This window comes from Sus scrofa, chromosome X (assembly GCF_000003025.6).
Source record: "Sus scrofa isolate TJ Tabasco breed Duroc chromosome X, Sscrofa11.1, whole genome shotgun sequence".
NCBI classification, from domain to species: Eukaryota; Metazoa; Chordata; class Mammalia; order Artiodactyla; family Suidae; genus Sus; species Sus scrofa.
The window spans coordinates 61637085-61662112 of NC_010461.5; the positions used below are offsets into that span (position 1 = coordinate 61637085).

General features: G+C 36.6%; 1 protein-coding gene across 10 annotated transcripts in view; it reads right to left on the bottom strand.

Moving 5' to 3' along the window:
- The window catches only part of ATRX (ATRX, chromatin remodeler), a 288314-nt gene that overhangs the window by 53057 nt on the left and 210229 nt on the right, over nucleotides 1-25028 (bottom strand). For all 10 annotated transcript variants that reach the window (XM_003360375.5, XM_021080085.1, XM_021080083.1 and 7 more), the window contains 2 exons: nucleotides 13778-13931; nucleotides 8841-8947 (listed from right to left, as the gene is read on the bottom strand). In XM_003360375.5, coding sequence (XP_003360423.5) covers nucleotides 8841-8947; nucleotides 13778-13931 — 261 coding nt within the window. The remainder of the gene's footprint in view (nucleotides 1-8840; nucleotides 8948-13777; nucleotides 13932-25028) is intronic.

Consider the following 25028-nt stretch of genomic DNA (forward strand, 5'->3'; position numbering starts at 1 on the left):
TATTTTTTTAGCTCTATCTCCTAAGGCAAAATAAATAAAAGCAAAAATAAATAAATGTGACCTAATTAAACCTAAAAAGCTTTTCTATACAGCAAAGGAAACCACTCACAAGACAAAATGAAAAGAGAACCCATAGAATAGGAGAAAATATCTGTAAATGATAGAACTGACAAGGAGTTAATATCCAAAATACAGAGTTTATACAACTAAATATCAAAAAATGGGTAGAAGACCTGAATAGACATTTTTCCAAAGAAGATATACAGATAGCTGACAAGGACCTGAAAAGATGTTCAACTTTGCAAATTACTAGAGAAATGCAAATTAAAACTCCAATGAGATATCACCTCTGACTTGTCAGAATGACTATCATCAAAAAGTCTACAAATAGGGGAGTGGGGGGGATGTGCTTGGGTTATGGGCTGGAAATCCTGTGAAATTGGATTGTAATGATCATTATACAACTACATATGTGATAAATTCATTTGAGTAATAATAAAATAAAATAAAATAAAATAAAATAAAATAAAGTAAAAAAATAAAAATTTTTTAAAAATGTCTACAAATAATAAATGTTAGAGAGGATGTGGAGAAAGGAAACCCTCATACAATGTTGGTGGGAATATATATTGGCACAGCCACTATGGAAAAGAGTATGGAGATTCTTCAAAAAACTAAAAATAGAAGTACCATATCATCCAGTGATTTTATTCTTTGATATATATCCAAAAACCCTGAAAACACTAATTCAAAAATATACATGCACTCCAATGACAGCAGCACTATTTATAATAGCTAATAAATGAAAGCAACCCAAGAAACATACACACACAATAGAACAGTCATTAAAAAAAATGAAATATCACCATTTTTAGCAATGTGGATGGACCTAGGGAATATTATGCTTAGTGAAGTAAGTCAGCCAGAGAAAGAGGGTTATTGTATGTTATCCCTTTTATGTGGAATCTAAGAAATAACACAAAAGTACATAGCAAAAGAGAAACAGACTTGAGGGTGATAGAAAACAAATTAATGGCTACAAGTGGAACAGCAAGAGAGGGGTAAGGAATTAAAAGATACAAAGTACTATATGCAAAATATATAAACAATAAGGGTATACTATAGCATAGGGTATTATAGCAATTACTATATAAAACTTCTAATGGAGTATAATATGCAAAAAAAAACTGAATCACTGTGCTGTATATCTGAAACTAATATAAGGCTGTACTCATCAACTATATTTCAATAAAAAAAACCACATCCATTGAGAATTAAGACTAAAACAAACAAAAAAAAAACACCACAAACTATGTTTCATCAAATGTTTATGTCCCAAGGACTGCGCTATCCTACAAGATTCAAATATTAAAGGTTTCTGAAATAAATGTTTGAGTTTTATTAATGATATTCCTACAAATAGGATGTGTTTCAATTGTTTTCTTTTTATTTTGTACTTTTTTTTTGTCGTTTCTCTTTTCTAGGACCACACCCATAGCATGTGGAGGTTCCCAGGCTAGGGGTCTAATCAGAGCTGTAGCTGTCAGCCTAGGCCAGAGCCACAGCAATGCAGGATCCAGGCTGCGTCTGTGACCTACACCACAGCTCGCGGCAACGCCAGATTGTTAACCCACTGAGTGAGGCCAGGAATCAAACCCAAAACCTCATGGTTCCTAGTCAGATTGCTAACCACTGAGCCATGACGGGAGCTCCATGTTCCGTTTTAAAATAACATTTAAAGTTTAAAAGTCTTAGGATACACATTTTTATTTTATTTTATTTATTTATTCATTTTTATCATTTCAATTTATTTTAGTTTTTTTAGTTGTTATAGAAGAATAAATTACTTCTAAAGAAAAATCAAAAAATAAAAACAAGAGAGAAATAAAAATAAAATCCCCACAATTATCTCAATGGATATAAAGAAATCAATTGACAGTATCAAATACATGTTGATAAAAAGAAAAAAACACTCAAAAAAGAGGCAGGGAACATCCTCAACATGATAAATGGTTATTTCTGAAAAAATACAGCAAAAACCATACATAACAGTCAAAGATAGGACACCTTCTGTCTAATATTAAGAAAAAGAAAAGGATGTCTGATCTTGCCACTTTATTTCCACACTGTACTGGAGGTTCTAACAAGGAAATTAGTCAAAAAAAGAAATAAAGGTAATACATATTGTAAAGGAAGAAGGAAATAATCTCTATTTGTAGATGACATGATCTTATATAAGAAACATCCTTTAAAATCCGAAAAACACTATTAGAACTAATAAATGAGTTAAATACAAAACTTAATTTAAACATTTGCATTGAAAAGTCCAAAACTGAAATAAAGAACACAATTGCATTTACAATACTATCAAAAAGAATAAAATAAATTTAACACAAGAAGTACAAAAGGCATATATGGGAAATTATAAAAAATTGGTAATTAAAGACCTAAGTAAATGTGAAATATCACATTAATAGATTAGAAGATTTAATATTGTTAAGATGGCAATACTTCCTAAAATGAAATACAGACTCAACACAATAATTATAAGAATCCAAGCTGTCTACTTTGTAAAATTTATAAGACTATTCCAAGATTGATATGGAGGAGTCCCCACTGTGGCTCGGTGGTAACGAACCCAACAAGTATCCGTGAGGACAGAGGTTTGATCCTTGGCTTCACTCAGTGGGTTAAGGATCTGGCATTGCTTTGAGCTGTGGTGTAGATCGCAGACACGGCTCAGATCCCACTTTGTTGTGTGATGTAGGCTGGCAGCTACAGCTCTGATTCAACCCCTAACCTGAGAACTGCCAAATGCCACAAGTACAGGACTAAAAAATTAGAATAGAATAGAATAGAATAGAATAGAACAGAACAGAACAGAACAGAACTCACACAGAATTGCAAGGAACGCAGACCAGCCAAAATATTCTGAGGAGGCAGAGTGTAGGAGGACTCACACTTTCAAAACTTATTTTCAAAGCAACGGTAACCAAAACAGTGTGCTACTGGAGTTCCAAGCATGGCTCAGTAGTTAATGAATCCGACTAGAAACCATGATGTTGTAGATTTAATCCGTGGCCTTGCTCAGTGGGTTAAGGATCCGGCATTGCTGAGAGCTGTGGTGTAGGTCACAGATGCGGCTTGGATCCCACATTGCTGTGGCTCTGGTGCAGGCAAGCTACTGCACCTATGATTCGACTGCTAGCCTGGGAACTGCCATATGCTGCAGGAGCACTCCAAAAAATGGTAAAAGAACCCCAAAAAAAGAAAAAAAGGCACTGTGCTACTAGCATGAGGACTAACAAAGAGATCAACGGAATAAAACAAACATTCAATAAATAAATCTGTCTCTTTGGTCAACTAATTTTCAACAAGGGAGCCACAAATATTCAATGAGGAAAGAATGGTCTTCTCTAGAAAGAGTGCTTGGACAAATGGATAGCAATAGCAAAAGACTGAAGTTGGACTTTTACCTCATACTATAAACATAAGAATTAACTCCAAATGCACCAAAGACCAAATCTAAAGGCTAAAACGATATACTTCATAGAAGGAAACAGACAAGTAAATATTCATGGCCTTGCATTTGGCAATGGTTTCTCAGCTATGACACTAAAAGCATAAAAAAAAAAAAAAAAAGGAAAAAACAGATAATTTGGACTTCTTCAAAATGAAAACCTGTTTATTAGTAGGTTCAAAAAATACTATCAAAAAGATACGACTAGAAATCAACAACAAGAAAAAAACTGAAAAAAAAAACACACAAACACATGGAGACTAAACAACATGCTAGTAAACAACCAGTGGATCACTAAAGAAACCAAAGAGGAAATTAAAAAATACCTAGAAGCAAATGACAACAAAGACACGACACTCCAAAACCTATGGGATGCAGCAAAAGCCATTCTAAGAGGAAAGTTTATAGCAGTACAAGCCCACCTCAGGAAACAAGAAAAAGCTCAAATAAACAAGCTAACTTTACATCTAAAGCAGCTCGAGAGAGAAGAACAGACAAGACCTAAAGTTAGTAGAAAGAAAGAAATCATAAAGATCAGAGCAGAAATCAGTGAAATAGAAACAAAGAAAACCATAGAAAAGATCAATGAAACGAAAAGCCGGTTCTTTGAAAAGAACAACAAAATTGATAAACCCTTAGCCAGACTTATCAAGAAAAAAAGAGAGAGGACTCAAATCAATAAAATTAGAAATGAAAAAGGAGAAGTAACAATGAACGTCACAAAAATACAAAGGATCATAAGAGACTACTGTATGCATCTATACACCAATAAAACGGAAAACCTAGAAGAAATGGACAAATTCTTAGAAAAGTACAATCTCCCAAGACTAAACCAAGATGAAATAGAAAAGATGAATGGACCAATCACAAGTACTGAAATTGAAACTGTGATTAAAAAACTTCCAACAAACAAAGTCCAGGACCAGATGGCTTCACAGGAAAATTCTATCAAACATTTAGAGAAGAGCTAACACCTATCCTTCTGAAGCTATTTCAAAAAATTGCAGAGGAAGAGATACTCCCAAACTCACTCTATGAGGCCACCATCACCCTGATACCAAAACCAGACAAAGACACTCCAAAAAAAGACAACTACAGGACAATTTCACTGATTTTGAACATCGAAGCAAAAATCCTCACCAAAGGAGTTCCCGTCATGGCGCAGTGGTTAACAAATCCGACTAGGAACCATGAGGTTGCGGGTTCGATCCCTGCCCTTGCTCAGTGGGCTAAGGATCCGGCGTTGCCGTGAGCTGTGGTGTAGGTTGCAGACGCGGCTCGGATCCTGCAATGCTGTGGCTCTGGCGTAGGCTGGCAGCTACAGCTCCGATTAGACCTCTAGCCTGGGAACCTCCATATGCCACGGGAGCGGCCCAAGAAATGGCAAAAAGACCAAAAAAAAAAAAACAAAACTCACCAAAATACTAGCAAACTGCATCCAACAATACATTAAAAGGATTGTACATCATGATCAAGTGAGATTTATCCCAGGGATGCAAGGGTTCTTCAATATCTGCAAATCCATCAGTGTGATACACCACATTAACAAACTGAAGAATAAAATCCATATGATCCTCTCAAGAGACACAGAAAAAGCCTCTGACAAAATCCAACACCCATTTCTGATAAAAACCCTTCAGAAAGTGGGCATAACGGGAACCTACCTTAACATCTTAAAGGCCATATACGACAAACCCACAGCAAACATCATTCTCAATAGTGAAAAGCTGAAAGAATTCCTGCTGAGATCAGGAACAAGACAAGGATGTCTGCTCTCGCCACTACTGTTCAACGTAGTTTTAGAAGTCCTCGCCATGGCAATCAGAGAAGTAAAAGAAATAAAAGGAATCCAAATGGGAAAGGAAGAAGTAAAACTATCCCTATTTGCAGATGACATCATACTATACCTAGGGAATCCTAAAGACTCTACCAGAAAACTGTTAGAGCTCATCAATAAATTTGGCAAAGTCGCAGGATACAAAATTGATACACAGAAATCGATGGCATTTCTATACACTAACAATGAAACAGCAGAAACAGAAATTAGGGAAGCAATCCCGTTTACCATCACATCCAAAGAATAAAATAGCTAGGAGTAAACCTACCTAAAGAGACAAAATAACTGTACTCTGAAAACTCTAAGACACTGACGAAAGAAATCAAAGATGACACAAACAGATAGAAAGACATACCATATTCGTGGATTGGAAGAGTTAATATTATCAAAAGGACTATACTACCTAAGGCAATCTACAGATTCAATGCAATCCCTATCAAATTACTAGGGACATTTTTCACAGAACTCGAACAAAATATTTTAAAGTTTGTTTGGAAGCACAAAAGACCCAGAAGAGCCAAAGACATCCTGCAAAAGAAAAATGGAGCTGGAGGAATCAGGCTCCCGGACTTCAGACCATACTACAAAGCAACAATCATCAAAACCGTATGGTACTGGCACAAAGACCGAAATATGGATCGGTGGAACAGGATAGAAAGCCCAGAATTCAACCCACACACCTACAACCAACTCATCTATGACAAAGGAGGCAAGAATATACAATGGAGAAAGGACAGCTCGTTCAATAAGTGGTGCTGGGAAAACTGGACAGCCACATGGAAAAGCATGAAATCAGAACACTCCCTAACACCATACACAAAAATAAACTCCAAATGGATTAAAGACATAGATATAAGACCAGACACTATAAAACTCTTGGAGGAAAACATAGGCCAAACACTCGCCGACATAAACCACAGCAACATCTTCTCAGATCCACCTCTTAGAGTAATGACAGTAAAAACAAAAATAAACAAATGGGGCTTTGCCAAACTTAAAAGTTTCTGCACAGCAAAGGAAACCCTAAACAAAACGAAAAGACAACCCACAGAAAGGGGGAAAATCTTTGCAAGTGAATCCACTGACAAGGGATTCATCTCCAAAATTTATAAACACCTTCTGCAGCTCCATACCAAAAAAACAAACAACCCCATCAAAAAATGGGCAGAAGATCTAAACAGACAGTTCTCCAAAGAAGACATACAGATGGCCAAGAAACACATGAAAAGATGTTCGACATCACTCGTCATTAGAGAGACGCCAATCAAAACCACGATGAGGTACCACCTTACACCAGACAGAATGGCCATCATCCAAAAGTCTACAAACAGTAAGTGCTCAAGAGGGTGTGGAGAAAAAGAAACCCTATTACACTGTTGGTGGGATTGTAAATTGGTGCAACCACTGTGGAAAACAGTATGGAGATGCCTCAGAAAAACTAAACATAGAACTCCCATTTGATCCAGCAATCCCACTCCTGGGCATCTATCCAGAGAAAACCACGACTCGCAAAGACACATGTGCTCCAATGTTCATTGCAGCACTATTTGCAATAGCCAAGACATGGAAACAACCTAAATGTCCATCGACAGAGGAGTGGATCAAGAAGATGTGGTACATGCACACAATGGAATATGACTCAGCCATTAAAATGAACGAAATACCAGCATTTTTAGCAACATGGATGGACCTAGAAATTATCATGCTAAGTGAGGTCAGCCATACAATGAGACACCAACATCAAATGCGTTCACTGACATGTGGAATCTGAAAAAAGGACAGACTGAACTTCTTTGCAGAACAGATGCTGACTCACAGACTTTGAAATACTTATGGTCTCCGGAGGACACAGTTTGGGGTGTGGGGGGATGTGCTTGGGCTGTGGGATGGAAATCCTGTGAAAGTAGATTGTGACGATCATTATACAACTATAGATGTGATAAATTCATTGAGTAGTAAAAAAAAAAAGAAAAAGAATAAAAAAGAAAAAAAAAGTTCAGAAGGGAGAGTGATGAAAGTGTTAAAAAAAAAGAAAGTGAAAAGAAAAGCCACAGAATGAGAGAAAATATTCACAAAGCATGTAGTTTGTAAATGATAAAGGCATGGTATGCAAGAAACTTTTTTTAATTTTCAAAATAGTCTTTTAACTCAATAACAAAAAGATAAAAGCCTAATTCAAAATTGGGCAAATGACCTGAATAAACATTTTTTTCCAAATAAGATATACAGTCAATAAATACATGAAAAGATGTTCAGCATTATTATTCATTATAGAAACACAAATCAAAATCATGAGGTACCACTTCACAGCCACTAGGAATGGTATAATTAAAACGACAACAAAAGAAAACAAGTGTTGGCAAAGCTGTAATCAGAACCTTGTACACTGCTTCTTGGGAATGTAAAATAGTGCGGCCAGAAAGAGTAGAAAACCGGTTGATGGATCCTCAGTATGTTAAACATAGAATTGCCATGTGACCCAATAATTTCATTTCTAGCTAAATATACAAAAGAATTGAAAACAGATGTTTAAATAAAAACTTGTATACAAATGTTCATAGCAGCACTATTCACAATAGCCAGAAGGCGAAAACAACAAAAATATCTATGAATGAATGAATGAATGAATGAATAACCAAAACATAGGTATTATCTATATAATGGAATATTACTAGGATATAAAAAGAAATAAAACAGTGAATTTTGCTACAACTTGGATGAACCTTAAAAACATGCTGCATGAACGAAGCCAGTCACAAAAGGCCACATATTATATGACTGTATTTATATGAAATGTCAATAATAGGTCAAGGTATATAAACAGAAAGTAGATTAGTAATTGCTAGGAGGTGAAAGAGGTACAAAGGGGGTAGAGCAGAGTGATAGCTAAGGAGTACAGGGTTTCTTTGGTGGTGATTAATATGTTCAAACATTGACTATAGTGGTAATTGAACAATTCTGAAAACCACTGACTTGCACATGGGTGAATTGCCTGATATGTGAATTATATCTCAATAACACCATTTTTAAAAATCTATTTATTTATTTATTTTTTTTAGAGTACCACCTACAACATATGGAAGTTCCCAGGGCTAGCGGTGGAATTGAAGCTGCAGCTACCAGCTTATGCGACAGCCACAGCAGTGCCAGACTGGATTCACATCTGCAACCTACACAGCAGCTTGTGGTAACACGAGATCCTTAACCAACTAAGAGAGGCCAGGGATCGAACCTGAGTCCTCATGGACAGTGTGTCAGGTTCTTAAACCACTGAGCCACAATAGGAACTCCCAAAAATCTTAATTTTGCTACAATTGCAGCAACAAAGCCATATCTCTATGGATAAGGACAAAAAGAAAGTGTAGAAAAAATAGATTAGGGTTGTGGGTCTGGGAGTATTTTTTGTTCTGTTGTTAAAATGTTTATATAATATGTTTAAATAGATATATTTAAAATTATGATATACAAATGTTTGTAACTCACCTTTGTAAATAAGAGGTTTATCTTTATCTTCTGTCTTCTCCCTACTAGCCAATTCAAGAAAATCTTCAATCAAGTCCAGAGATATGAGAGACTGGCTAAAAACAAGGCTAAAAAAAAAAAACCGTATAAATGTTCATGGATTAGAAGATTCACATAATAAAGATATCACTTTTTCCCACTTTGATCTACAAATTCAACATGATTCTAATCAAAACCCCAGTAGGATTTTTTTGTAGAAATTAAGAAGTTGATTCTAAAGTTTACATGCATATGCCAAGTACACAGAGTAGCCAAAGCAATTTTGAAAGATAAAAAGCTGGAGGTCTAACTCTATATGATTTCGACATAAAGCTAGGGTAATCAAAATAATGTAGTACTGATGAAGAGGCCTACACAAATCAATAGAATAGAATATAGAGTCGAGATATAAAGCTACTATAGTTAATTGGTTTTTGACAAAGAGGTAAAGGCAATTCAATTGAAAAAAATTAGTCTTTTCAACAACAGTCGGAGAAATTGGACATTCATATGCAAAAACAATGAATTTCAGCCTAAGAATCATCATTTACACAAAAATTAACTCAAGGTGGAGTATAAATCTAAATGTAAAATTTAATCTATGAGGGAAAAAAGTTGATAAATTGGGCTTTATCAAAACTAAAAACTTTACTCTGCAAAAGACACTATTTAGAAAATGAGAAAAAATGTCTTCCTAATAAAAGTATTTGAGTAATTTCAGCTTATACATTCTAAAACATTTTGTCATCTCAAGTCTTTCTGCAAACTCCTGACTCTCTATCCCAGTAGTTTTTTTTAAACTATGTTTTAGCTATTTGTTCACATAAAGTCTTCTGTGTTAGAATAAAATAAATAATAAAAACAAGGTGCTTTAGGCATTGGGGAAGAAGAAGGAAATGTTACTGAGCCCACACCCTCTGCTCTAGGTCAACTACTGATCTGTCATACTGGGGAGAAGTGGACATAATCACACACTGGAAAGGAAAAAAAATCTAGAAAAAGAATATAGAAGGGTTCATTCTCTCTCATATATACAAAGTAGGTCAGTGTACAACATATTTAACAACATACATATTGACTAATGTATGTTGAACTCTGCACAGTGGGAGTCTACTGCCCACAGAAATGAATTGACTCCTGGTGCTCAGTGTAAATGACCAAGGGCAATGCCTTGTTCCTCAATAGATTATCTTTCCCAGAATCAAAACCTTTATTAATCAATTCTTTCTAAGCTACAAATTACATTTCTGACAGTTCTTGTAACTGGGAAACTTAAATTCTCAGAAACACTAATTATTTCATTGGAATTAATCTATGATTTGTGCTACTATTCTGGAAAAAGGATTGACTTAAGTCAGTTAGCATTAAAGCTGGTTCTGGGAACCTGTCAGCTCAGATAAACCTCACTATGAAAAAAGTAGTATTACTAGGACTAAGTGGCTATACACTAATGATCGTCTCAATCTTTTCTAGTTGAAGATTCAACATGAAGAACTATTGTTCTGGTTGGTAATAATTTTCATAGTTATATAAACTATTCTGGCTTTATTTATTTCATTAAAAACCCATGTGAAAATGTAAAAGAAATACTTATCAAATTCACACATATCAAAAATAACTGAGAATAAAGATTCAATCAAAATTTAATATTTAAATTATAGAAAACAAATAAGTTAGAAGGGGTGGGCTGAAATCAGGGGTGTACTGGGGTTGTATGTAACTAGCTTAAAACAGGAAAGTGGGTTGTTAGCATCACATTTTATCTCTGACGTCATGTTGCTAGCCTGAAATTGGCCACTGTGGGATTATTTATACCATGAAAATCAGCAAATGTTACAAATTAGGGCTTTTCGTTCCAGTTTCTTTGCTTTATCTATCATCATCATTATCACCACCAATCAGTATTATTTCTTGGAGAGTCAGTTGTTAAGCAGATTTCAGGACACCCACACTGGCTTTAAAAAAAAATCACTTGAATTCATTTATCTTTTTCCCCTATGAAATATCAATTTTCATTTTGGTCAAAATATCAGCTGCAAAAATGAGAACAGGGGACTATGATTTAATAACTATTCTTTAAAACAAAAGGTCTTACTTGACCACAAGTCAATATGAACCAACGGTGTTATTTAGATGTTGGAAAATCTCTATCAGATTGCATGAATGGAATTATAGGATTCAGAATAAACAAGAACCAGCCTCACTAAAATTTTGTGTTACTGAACACTCAGCTGAAGCATTTTGTTTACTGTGACCATATTTTGAGATGAGTGTTAAAAAACTGAATTATTTTTAAGACCATGTCACAATTGAAATTATGCCATACAAAGAATACTTCAATCCACTGAGAAGAGAAAGCTAAAAGTGATGAGAGAGAAACCTACCACTATCTGAAGAGGAGACAACTGAAATAGTAGTAGTGATGTCTGTAACCTACTTTGAAAGGCATCAGGAAAAGAAGACAGATTGAGGGATTGATAGATAAAGAATAAAGAATGACTTAAAAAAATACAACAGGAGTTCCCGTTGGCGCAGCGGAAACAAATCTGACTAGGAACCATGAGGTTGCAGGTTCGATCCCTGGCCTCACTCAGTGAGTTAAGGATCTGGCGTTGCCGTGAGCTGTGATGTAGGTTGCAGACGAGGCTCAGATCTGATGTTGCTGTGTCTGTGGCTGTGGTGTAGGCCAGTGGCTATAGCTTCAATTGGATCCCTAGCCTGGGCACCTTCATATGGGGCAAGTGCAAAATAAGTGCCCTAGCCTGGGACCCCTCCATATGCCCGCAAGTGCCCTAAAAAGGGGGGAAAAAAAACAATAAAATAAAAAATACAATACAGATTCTAGGTGACGGGTGTACAGGTATTCACTAAAAATTATTTCTGCTTTTTGTTATGCATGAAAATTTCCATAATGAAATATTCATAATTCCAGAAATGCAGTTTTATACTCTTGACAATGATAACATCTATAAGTTGGGTGAATGGCTAAAAAAATATAACAGTAGTTTTTAAAAGAAATATATATGTTCTATTTTAGACCAGGTGGGGAATAAGGAATAGAGTATACACTATAGATAAGGATACATTTTCTAAGACTTCTAAGTATTCAACTATAGGGAGCCTTCTGAGATGGAAAATATTCTACCCAGAAAAGGCTAGGAGAACATCCATGATGAACATAGTAGAAGAAATTCTTGTACTGGTTAGGAAATTAAAAGACCACTAGGGAGTTCCCGCTGTGATGCACTGAGTTAATGATCTGGCTTGTCTCTGTGGAGGCACTAGTTTGATCCCCACACAGGCACAGTGAGTCAAGGATCTAGCATCACTGAAGCTGTGGTGTAGGTCGCAGCTCCAACTTAGATTTGATTCCTGGCCCAGGAACTTCATGTGCTGCAGGGGCAGCCAAAAGGGGGAAAAAAGAAAGAAGAAATAAAGACCATTAAAATCTCTTCTACACCAGTAAAATATTTGTATGGTACCCAATAAAAATTAACTTGAAACTATAGAAGTTAAGAGAAAAAAAAAATATGAGCATGTCTAGAACATTAATCTCTCCTGACTTTTAAGGAATTCTGAACTCAAATATGCACTTTCTACTTGACATCTCTCATGGACACCTAATAGGCCTTAGAAACTTAAAGCCAGAGCAGGACTCTTTACTACCTCTAACAAACTTAGCTCTCACCTAATCTCTTCCATTTTAGTAAATAATACCATAATTTACCACTCAAATGGGAAAGTGTGGGAGTCATCTTTCACTACTCTCTCCTTCTTGCTGCCCCACATTTAACCTAACAAATGCTGTTGTTTCTACTCCAAAATATACCCTTTATCTCTACTACTACCTCTCTATTTCAAGCCAACATCAGTCCTTATCTGAATAACTTGTTTCTGTACAAATAAAGTTGCAATACATAACAAAGATAACTTTAGTGAATTATTAGGTGCCAGGTAGTGGTTAATAAAAAAGAATGCAATGGTATGTGTCTTCAAACAACTGACTATCCAGTGAAAGGACATGTCAAGCCCATTAGAATGTGATGAGTAGAGGTGTATTAAAATGTGGTATTAAAATATAACAGAAAAAAAATAATTTAAAATGAAAAACAAATAAATACTCTTATATAGAAAAAAAATAAAATAAAAAATAAAATACAATGGAGACTCTACCTCTTTCCAGCAAAGTTAAAGAAACTAAATTTGAGAATTTTTTTTAAGAAAATAGATTCTTATATTTTAGCTTTATGTTAAACTGCTGAAAGTTTTTAAACAAAAAATTATCACATTAAAAGCATTATATTTTTAAAATATTTTATGACCAGAATTTAGGACCTTGTAACAGTATAAACAATAAGTCTGGTTCAAAACATTAAAAGTATGTTTTTAAAATAGTAAAATGAAGGATAAGACTAGAGGCTGGAATATAGGGAAGGGAATGGGGGAACAACTTCTAGAAGTAAAACAAATGGGAACAAAAAACAAAGGAAAATAATAGTGCAATAAAAGAGGTGAAATAAAGTCTGAGAAGTGTTTACTACATTTGGAAATTAGGTCATTAAATGTGACTTAAGGGGGGAAAATCTTAGTAAAGTTAACAGGGTAGAAGCCACACTGCATGGATTAAAAAAATGATTATGAAAATGATGAAATATAAGTATCAACTGGAGGCTTTGCTCAAGGAAATAAGTTCAAGATGCAATACCAGAAGAGGATAACGGCACTGAAGAAATAACCAGAATATGTACTCAGAATGAGTGGCTTAGGAGGAAGCTGTCTATCACTACACTAATCAAGAAATTACATCTTTACAAAGGAAAAAAACAAAGCCAATTTCTTCAAATAAACTGTTTAAACAATAAAAATGTTATCAAAACATTCATTTATATAATAAAAACAGGAAATAAGAAAGAACTTACACTTTATCCCCAATTTCCTCTGCCATTCGAAGAATTTCAAACAGAAGTACCATTTTTCCAGAATGTTCTAAAACCTCAGCATCAGCATCTGTAACAAAATCTTTGTACCAGTCTGGAGCTGGGCTGCTTGGATTAGAAGAGGAAGCAGCTTTACCTAAACAAAATAAATGAAAAATAATTAATTAGGCAAATAAGGGAAGAAAGTGAAAGACCTGGTGAGAGGGACTAAGAAAAAGATCAAGAGAAACATATAGACCGACCAACCTAGGGAGAGAGTAAGAAAGACATTGGTAGGGATTTGGGGAGAAGGGTGTGAAACACACACACACAGAGAGACAGATAGACAGACAGGGAGGAGAGGACCACAGGGGAGAGAGAGCTCTACACTCTGAGAGAACAGACACAAGCACAAGGTACGGGAGGGGAGATAGACAGAATAAACTCACCCTGGGAGAGGGAGATAAAGAAACAGAGTCAGAGAAAGACACAAAAACATATACAAACATATATATGCACATAGAGGAAGAAAGACATGGAGGAGGGGCACCAAGTGAGAGAATAAGCAAGAGACAGAACCTGAGAATGTATGAGAAACAGAATTCATCTCTTTAGATGAGGCCCCCAGGCCCTGAGACAGTATAATCCCCAGAGCACATCCCAAGAGAAAAGGGCCAGGAAAGAAATACATAGAGAGTCAGAGAGAGAGAGAAAGAGAAAAGGCAGAGAGAACAGAGAAAGAAAGAGCCAGAGAAAGAGAGAGAAAGAAAGTGAGTGAGAGAAGACAGAAGAGGAGGAGAACAGGAATTGAGGAAGGGAAGGGAAAATGACTCTAAACTTAAGAGATCAAGAGAGAAAAGATCTTAGGGGCAGGAAACATTTAACTGTTCTACTAGAATTCTGGAAGACTCAAACCAAGGATTGATCCCAGCATCAAAATATCATACTAAATCCTTTTGGCTCTTATCTTCCCCATAAAATTTGACTATAAAAGGCATAAGAAGCAAAACAAAATAATCTATGAAAGATATAAACATAGGAATTCCCATCGTGGCGCAGTGGTTAACAAATCCGACTAGGAACCATGAGGTTGCGGGTTCGGTCCCTGCCCTTGCTCAGTGGGTTAATGATCCAGCGTTGCCGTGAGCTGTGGTGTAGATTGCAGACGCGGCTCGGATCCCGCGTTGCTGTGGCTCTGCCGTAAGCCGGTGGCTACAGCTCCGATTAGACCCCTAGCCTGGGAACTTCCATATGCCGCGGGAGTGGCCCTAGAAATGGCAAAAAGACAAAAAAAATAAACAAAAACAAAAACAAAAAAGATATAAACATAAACAGTTCGACTTCAAAATAAAAAATGTACAGGTTTCACTTGCTTCCATTCCTTCACTCAATTGCCTTTTAATGAAAAGTACTTTAAATTTTTATATATTGTTATAAAATATTTCATATATTCAGAAAACTATATAGACTATAAAGAACAGCAATGTTCCAGAAGATGGGATTAAGACGGCAGAATAGAAGGACTGGACCTCAACCTCTCTCCTAAAAACAAAAAAATTCACAACTAAAGACGGAGCATTCTTCTCCCAAATGGACCGGAAACTTTAAAAAAGACCCCACTCAGAAGAAAAAGAGGAGGACACAAAAAGAGGTAGGAGGGGTGATTTCGTGATATAAGCAGCCCGATACCTCCTGGGTGGGAAGACCCACAGACTGGAAACTAATTAGTCCACAAAGACTAACCTACAGGAGTGAGAGTTCTGAGCCCCACATCAAACTCTCACATGTGGGAATCTGGCACTTGGAGAAAAAGCCCCTGGAGCATCTGGAATTGAAGGCCAGTGGGGCTTGTGTGCAGGAGCTCCATGGGACTGGGGGAAATGGAGACCCCATTCTTAAAAGGTGCACAAAGACTTTCACGTGCACTGGGCCCCAGGGCAAAGCAAAGTCTCCATAGGAATCTGGGTCAAATCTGACTGCAGTTCTTTGAGGACATCCTGGGAAAACAGGGGTGAATGTGGCTTGTTGTGAGGGAAGGACATTGAAAGCAAAGCTCTCAGGAATATTAAGCAGCCTGCCTTTATCTGGAGGGGGACATTTTGGGATAATCTGGCCCCACCCTTCAATCAGCACTGAGAAGCCCCAGGGCAAATGACAATCCCTGTGGTATCAAAGCCGTGCCCCTCAGTAAACAGGCTACCTAAAGACCCCTCAAGCACACAACTGCCTCTAATCCCATTCAGAGACTAAGCCCCACCTGCCAGAGGGATAGGAATCAGATCCACCTACCAGTGGGCAGGAATAAGCCCCTCCCATCAAGAAGACTACAGCAAGCCCCCCATACCGACTTCAGCCACAGGAGGGGAGACACCAGAAGTAAGAGAGGCTAAAACTCTATAACCTCTAAAATGGTCAACACACCAAAAACCTATAAAAATGAAAAGACAGAGAACTATAACACAAATGAGGGAGAAAGGAAAAACCCCAGAAAATCAGCTAAGTGATGAGGAGATTCTCAGCCTCCAGGAAAAAGACTTTAGATTGTTGATGCTGAAGATGATGCAAGACATTGGAAATAAACTGGAGGCAAAGATGCATAACTTACAAGAAACACTGAGCAAAGAGATACAAGATATAAAACTTAAACAAGAAGAGATGCAAAATACAATAACTGAAATAAAGAATTCACTAGAAGCAGCTAACAGCAGAACACAGGAGGCAGAACGAATAAGTGAGGTGGAGGACACATTAGTGGAAATTATGGATGCAGAAGAGAAAAGAGAAAAAAGATTGAAAACAAATGAAGAGAGTCTCAGAGAACTCTAGGACAACATTAAACACACCAACATCCGTATTATAGGGGTGCCAGAAGAAGAAGAGAGAGAAGGAGACAGAAAAAATATTCCAAGATATAATATCCGAAAATTTCCCTAACATGGGAAAGGAATCACTGATTCAAATCCAGGAAGGAAAACGAGTACCATATAAAATAAACCCAAGGAGGAATAAACCCAGACACATATTAATCAAACTGACCAAAATTAAAGACAGAGAGAAAATCTTGAAAGCAGTTAGGGAAAAGAAACAAATGACATACAAGGGAACCCTGATAAGGTTATACACAGATTTTTCAGCACAAACTCTGCAGGCCAGAAGGGAGTGGAATGATATACGTAACGTGATGAAAGGAAAAAGCCTCCAAACAAGATTCATTTAACCAGCAAGGCTCTCATTCAGATTTCAAGAAGAAATCAAAACCTTCACGGATAAGCAAAAGTTGAGAGAATTCAGCAACACTAAACCAGCCTTACAGCAAATACTAAAGGAACTTCTCTCAGCAGAAAAGAACAAGAGAAGAAGGAAAGAAAAAAGAACAACAAAAACAAATCCAAAGCAATTAATAAAATGGAAATAAGAACATACATATCAATAATTACCTTAAATGTTAATGGACTAAATGCCCCAACCAAAAGACATAGACTGGCTGAATGGATACAAAAACAAGAGCCATATATATACTGTCTTCAAGAGACCCACTTCACCCCTAGGGACACATACAAATTGAAAGTGAGAGGACGGAAGACAATGTTTCATGCAAACGGGGATCAAAAGAAAGCTGGAGTAGCAATACTCATATCAGACAAAATAGACTTTAAAATGAAGAATATTTTAAGGAACAAGTAAGGTCATTACATAGTGATCAAAGGATCAATCCAAGAAGAAGATATAACAATATCAAATATATATGCATCCAACAAAGGTTCACCACAATATATAAGGCACCTGCTAACAACCTAAAAGGACAAAGCAACAACAACACCATCATACTGGGGGACTTTAACACCCCACTTACAACAATGCACAAATCAACCACACAGAAAATCAATAAGGAAACAAAGGCCCTGAATGATGCATTAAACCAGATGGACTTAATAGATATTTATAGGACATTCCATCAAAAAGCAACAGAATACACATTCTTCTCAAGTGCACATGGAACATTCTCTAAGATTGATTTCATCCTAGGCTAAAAATCCAACCTCAGTAACTTTTAGAAAATTGAAATCATATCAAACAACTTTTCTGACAACACTATATGACTAGAAATGAACAGCAAGAAAAAAGTTGCAAAAAACACAAACACATGTAGACATGCTAGTAAACAACCAGTGGATCACTAAAGAAACCAAAGAGGAAATTAAAAAATACCTAGAAGCAAATGACAACAAAGACACGACACTCCAAAACCTATGGGATGCAGCAAAAGCCATTCTAAGAGGAAAGTTTATAGCAGTACAAGCCCACCTCAGGAAACAAGAAAAAGCTCAAATAAACAAGCTAACTTTACATCTAAAGCAGCTCGAGAGAGAAGAACAGACAAGACCTAAAGTTAGTAGAAAGAAAGAAATCATAAAGATCAGAGCAGAAATCAGTGAAATAGAAACAAAGAAAACCATAGAAAAGATCAATGAAACGAAAAGCCGGTTCTTTGAAAAGAACAACAAAATTGATAAACCCTTAGCCAGACTTATCAAGAAAAAAAGAGAGAGGACTCAAATCAATAAAATTAGAAATGAAAAAGGAGAAGTAACAATGAACGTCACAAAAATACAAAGGATCATAAGAGACTACTGTATGCATCTATACACCAATAAAACGGAAAACCTAGAAGAAATGGACAAATTCTTAGAAAAGTACAATCTCCCAAGACTAAACCAAGATGAAATAGAAAAGATGAATGGACCAATCACAAGTACTGAAATTGAAACTGTGATTAAAAAACTTCCAACAAACAAAGTCCAGGACCAGATGGCTTCACAGGAAAATTCTATCAAACATTTAGAGAAGAGCTAACACCTATCCTTCTGAAGCTATTTCAAAAAATTGCAGAGGAAGAGATACTCCCAAACTCACTCTATGAGGCCACCATCACCCTGATACCAAAACCAGACAAAGACACTCCAAAAAAAGACAACTACAGGACAATTTCACTGATTTTGAACATCGAAGCAAAAATCCTCACCAAAGGAGTTCCCGTCATGGCGCAGTGGTTAACAAATCCGACTAGGAACCATGAGGTTGCGGGTTCGATCCCTGCCCTTGCTCAGTGGGCTAAGGATCCGGCGTTGCCGTGAGCTGTGGTGTAGGTTGCAGACGCGGCTCGGATCCTGCAATGCTGTGGCTCTGGCGTAGGCTGGCAGCTACAGCTCCGATTAGACCTCTAGCCTGGGAACCTCCATATGCCACGGGAGCGGCCCAAGAAATGGCAAAAAGACCAAAAAAAAAAAAACAAAACTCACCAAAATACTAGCAAACTGCATCCAACAATACATTAAAAGGATTGTACATCATGATCAAGTGAGATTTATCCCAGGGATGCAAGGGTTCTTCAATATCTGCAAATCCATCAGTGTGATACACCACATTAACAAACTGAAGAATAAAATCCATATGATCCTCTCAAGAGACACAGAAAAAGCCTCTGACAAAATCCAACACCCATTTCTGATAAAAACCCTTCAGAAAGTGGGCATAACGGGAACCTACCTTAACATCTTAAAGGCCATATACGACAAACCCACAGCAAACATCATTCTCAATAGTGAAAAGCTGAAAGAATTCCTGCTGAGATCAGGAACAAGACAAGGATGTCTGCTCTCGCCACTACTGTTCAACGTAGTTTTAGAAGTCCTCGCCATGGCAATCAGAGAAGTAAAAGAAATAAAAGGAATCCAAATGGGAAAGAAAAAGGGGGGAAAGAACATACCCTGATCTTCCTTAGTTTATAGAATGGCAAACTGAAAGGAAATTGAGAGATCATATAAAACAACCCTACTGAATTGCAGTTAAATGAAGACATGCCAGGAAGGGAGTGATTTACTCAAGAACACAGTTAATCATCCACCACAACCTGAGATATGAGCTAGGTCTTGTGCCTACCAGTCCTACAAATTTCCACCATGCACATTGTCTTTCTCCATGCAAGATTCTCTCTGATTGTGAAAAGACATCAACAAAATGATATAAAAATTAATTAATTCAAATAAACCAATATTTAAAAGGCACTGTTATGTACAGCATGAACTAAAAAATAATCAATAAGACTTGATTATTAAGTCTAGTGGAACTGGGGTAGGAAAAATGGGGAAGTTTAAATTGAACAACCACAGAGATGAGCATGACACGAAGCAATAAATGAAAATTACCAAGAAAAGTACAGACAAAATAATGTAGAATTTCAAAGGAGAGAAATATTGAATTGAGAAGATCAGAAATAGCTTTTGTTTTAATAAAAGCAGAAAAAAAGAGCACCATTGCTATCTTCATGTAATAGAAGACATTAGCCTGGGACTTCCTGGGGACACTTAAAGATCTCCCTGGACCACATTTAGAAGGCACAACAGTACATAAATCTTTTATAGGTAGCTTTATTGTAGCAAAAATAAAGTGTATGGCATATGAATTGGGACTTTATATTAGATTATCTCTGGAAACTCTTACTTGTTCACTGGAACTTGACAAGGTTACAGATTCAATGGAGGCTAAGGCTGATGCAAAGTGAGTAGATGATGATGAAGAAGAAGATAGATATAGATAGATGATATAGATAGTTTTACATGGACTTAAGATGAGCTAAATAAAAGATCTGAGTAACTCCTGAATTAAGTAATGGAACACAAAGGTTATATATTCATGCATAAGAGTGGTAGAATCTATTTTCGGCAGAAGCTGCTGTCAGAGACCAGAGTTCTCAAGTAAACCAAAAAAAAAAAAAAAAAAAAGAAAACGAAAAAAAAGAGGAGCAAGGAAGAGTTCCCATTGTGGTGCAATGTAAATGAGTCCACCTAGTATCCATGAGGTTGTGGGTTCAGTCCCTGATCTTGCACAGCGATGGGGAATCTGGTGTTGCTTTGAGCTGTGGTAGAGGCTGCAGATGCAGCTCAGATCCTGCGATGCTGTGGCTGTGGCTGTGGCTGGCAGCTGTAGCTCCGATTTGACCCCTAGGCTGGGAACCTCCATATGCCACAGGTGGTGAAGCCAAAAAAAAAAAGGAGTAGGAATAAAAGTATTGAATGTCTGCTACGTGCAAATCTCAGAATTAAGAGAACTATAGAAGACACCTCAGAATGCCAAACTTACATGCCAAACAGTTACACTGTTGCCCAGACAGTGTGACTTTAACTCACTTGTGGATGTACTGAGTGGGCTAAATTGTAAATGCACTCCTACCATGGAAATGGATAACTAGTATATTAGTCTGATAATACTACACTTCTCATAGATGGGTCTTGGAAATTGGAGTTCCTGCTGTGGCTCAACAGGATCAGCATCATATCTGTAGCACCAGGACACAAGTTCAATCCCCACTTGACACAGTGAGTTAAAGGATCTGTGTTACCAAGGCATTAGGTGCATGGGGCAGCCAAAGAAAACAAAAAACAAGAAAACCTAAAAACCTCTCTCTTTCCACATTGGGAGAAACATAAGCTTTGTCTAAACATAAAACAGAGCCTAAGTTAATTTTCACCATAGAGAAGATGTCTGGAATCAGGTAATTATAGGATTAGAAAGGATATTTTTATTAAATATTCAATAAGTATATCTTTACTGATTACAGAAACCTATGTCAAGTCAAACTAAAAATGTTTTATGACTGAGTAACAAAATATAAAAGCCAACTCTATTTGAGTATTTTCCATCTGCAACCCATACGTCCCCAGATTGCTAGTAGTAGCTTACTTACGTCAACTCCTTGCCTGAAGAAGAAGAGAAAATTCTGAGAGGAGAAGAAATTGGAGAAGATCTGAAAATGTTTATCTGAGTACATGGTGGATTCAAATAGCAATATCATAGCTGTAGTTTTAGGTTCCTACTTTAAAATTTGTCTGTGTTTCAGGGAGTTCCTGTCGTGGCGCAGTGGCTAACGAATCCGACTAGGAACCATGAGGTTGCGGGTTCGGTCTCTGCCCTTGCTCAGTGGGTTAACGATCCGGCGTTGCTGTGAGCTGTGGTGTAGGTTGCAGACGCGGCTCGGATCCCGCGTTGCTGTGGCTCTGGCGTAGGCCGGTGGCTACAGCTCTGATTCAACTCCTAGCCTGGGAACCTATATATGCCGTGGGAGCGGCCCAAGAAATAGCAACAACAACAGCAGCAAAAGACAAAAGACAAAAAAAAAAGCTCTAATATCTGTGGTTCTTGACAATCTAATCATACATGTTTGTGTTGTGTGTTAACATTGTCAGGATGACTGCTAACTTATCTTATTTCTAACTTTTTCTAATACTAACTGTTTCTTTAGGCACTCTATAACTTTCTAATTTTCATTTTACTTCTAGTGTAGCCACCATATGTGAGAATACTTGGTATCCTGGGTTGACGTCGTACAACTCCACAGTGAAGTTGCATCTGCTTCTGTTAGGTGCTCCAAGGGATCACCAACTCAGAATTACTTTTGAGGTTAGTCTTTCAGCTTGAGATTTTTACACTATGTAAATAATGTAAATTCAAATCATAAACTATGTGAGGTAAAGTCCATGATTATGAATCCAAGGAAACTATTACCAAAACCCACAGCCCAGGGTGACACAGATAAGCTTCCTTATCATTTCCCTGGATTGATGGGCAATATTTTTTGTATCCTATTCTTCTATGGAGTATGTATCCTTTAAAGAGATTCAGCTTTAATCTGGCTTCTAGGAACTGTCCACCTTAGAGCGCTCAAGGCCTTGTATCATATTCCTCTGTAGGTAAAAACCAAAGCTGCTGCTACTCTCAAGACAAGCCTATCCCTAGGGTTTTCACAGCATGCCTTTTTTTTTTCTGACACACCCACAGCATGTGGAAGTTCCCAAGGCAAGGATCAAACCCCCACTACAGTGGCAATCTGAGCCACAATGCCAGATCCTTAACCTGCTGTACCACAAGAGAACTCCCCATAGTATACCTTCTTGAACTTACTGTTTAGGTTATCAGTTCCTTCTTTTGGTCTGGGTCCTGGTGATTTCTATTTCTTTTACAGAATTCATTATGCATTTTTATTTAAACCACAATAAACTACTACCTAAATTTGGCACATATTTGCAAGATTCCATGCCTTATATTACATTATCCCCCTCTTTTCTTATTAAACTTCTATTCATATTTTACTATCCTTCAAGAGTCAACAAAATTTTCATCTTAGGAAAGCCTTCTTGAGAGAGTGAGCCTTGGCTGTTGGGGGAACTGGAATGGTAAAACAGTTCCCTGTACTAATATACATCTTTACCTGAGAAAAGGGAATCACTGTGCCTAGACTGTCTGAATACCTATTTCCTTTCTGGGAGTCTGGAATTTGGTAAGAGACAGGCAGACACTGCCTATGTCACTAGGCCCCAACAAAAACCTTGGGTACTTAGTCTCCAATGAGCTTCTCTCGTAGATGACACTTCACATGTGTTGTCATTAACTTGTTGCTGCAGAAATTAGTACACACTGTGTGACTCCACTGGGAATGGACTTTTGGAAGGTTATGCCTGGTTTCCTCTGGACTCTAATCCATATGTCCCTTTTCCCACTGCTGATTTTGTTTTCTATCTTTCATTGTATTAAACCACAGTCCCGAATATGACTATATACTGAGTCCTATGTATCACCAAACTGGGGGGTGGCTTTGGAGACTACTAAAACATAGCTTAACAAGCATATGTTTCCTAAAATTCCTTTCTACAATTAGTCAACTGGCAAATAATCAGTGCTTTTGGGAATTTTGCAGTTCCAGAGAGAGCACACTACTTCAGCAATGGTTATCCAAATTTAATCATGTTAATTTATATATAATGAAACTGTCAGCAATAGAAAAAAGCTGGCAGAAAATCAGTATAAATGTGGCAGCTAGTTAAGAAGTCTCAAAGCTTACGACAGGTGATGATATCTGTGCAAATAAAACAGATTCATTCTAGTTTTAATCCTATTAGATATAATCACAATACTTAAGAGTAATCTCTAAAAAAATAAAAAGTGACCCAGAAAAATGTGGCCTACTCCAGTTAATAAATATGATGAATATATAATAAAAACTACAAAGAGATATTTCATGCTGAATATTCTTATTTCATCAACATGGATTTATCATTCCTTCTGTTATAACTTTGTACTGTATATGCATACATGACAAGTAGCAGTAAATTAAATTAATAAATCAAAGCCACTCGCCACTCTTAAATATATACTGTGGATATCAATAAAAGTGATTACAAGGTAAGGCACAAAAGAAATACAAATAGAAAGTACCACTTTCACCCCTAATTTCTTCACACATTCCAAATATATATTTAACTACCATTTTTGTAGCAAGAAACATTGTAGCTTTAAAAATAAAGGTAGCATATCATTAAAATATGTGAATATGAAGTAGTAGCAGTAAACCCCATCAGTACATTTTTCACCAAGTTTCTAGAGCAGAGCCAGGCAAACAGTTAAGAATAAATATTTGTTTAAAAAGTAAATGTAGTATATTAGTCCTAATATTATGTTCCTAACAACACATACAAGGATTTTATCATAAAATATATATCCATACAATAAAATCTATGCATTTTTAGTTGTAACTAACATATTATATTAGCTTCAGGTGTAAAACAGTGATTAGATATTTCTACACATTATGAAATGATAACCACAATTAAGACTAGGTACTATCTTTTTTAATCTGCCACAAAAAGCTGTTACTATATTGCTGACTATATTCCTAATGTATACATTAAATTCCTCTGACTTCTTAATTTTAAAGCTAGAAGTCTATACCTCTTAATCCCTTTCAACTATTTTATCCATCCCCTCCCAAGATGCATCCCCTCAGGCAACAACCAGTTTGCTATATGAGTCTCTTCTATTTAGTTTTGTTTGTTCACTTGCATTGTTTTTTAGAGTCCACATAAAAATTTAAACATTTTTCTTTGTCTGACTTATTTCACTTAGCAAAATACCCATCTATGTTGCCAAAAGAGATATTTCATTCTTTTATGGCTGAGTAGTATTCCATTGCATATGCACAGGCATAAATAAAAGCAAAAATAAACCAATGGGACCTCATCAAACTGACAAGCTTTTGCACAGCAAATTAAACCATAAAAAAAAAAGACAACTTAGAGAATGGGAGAAAATAGTTTCAAATGATGCAACCGACAAGGGCTTAATATCTAAAATATACAAACAAACAACTTAATACAACTCAACAGCAAAAAAGCCAACAACCTAATGGAAAAATGGACAATAG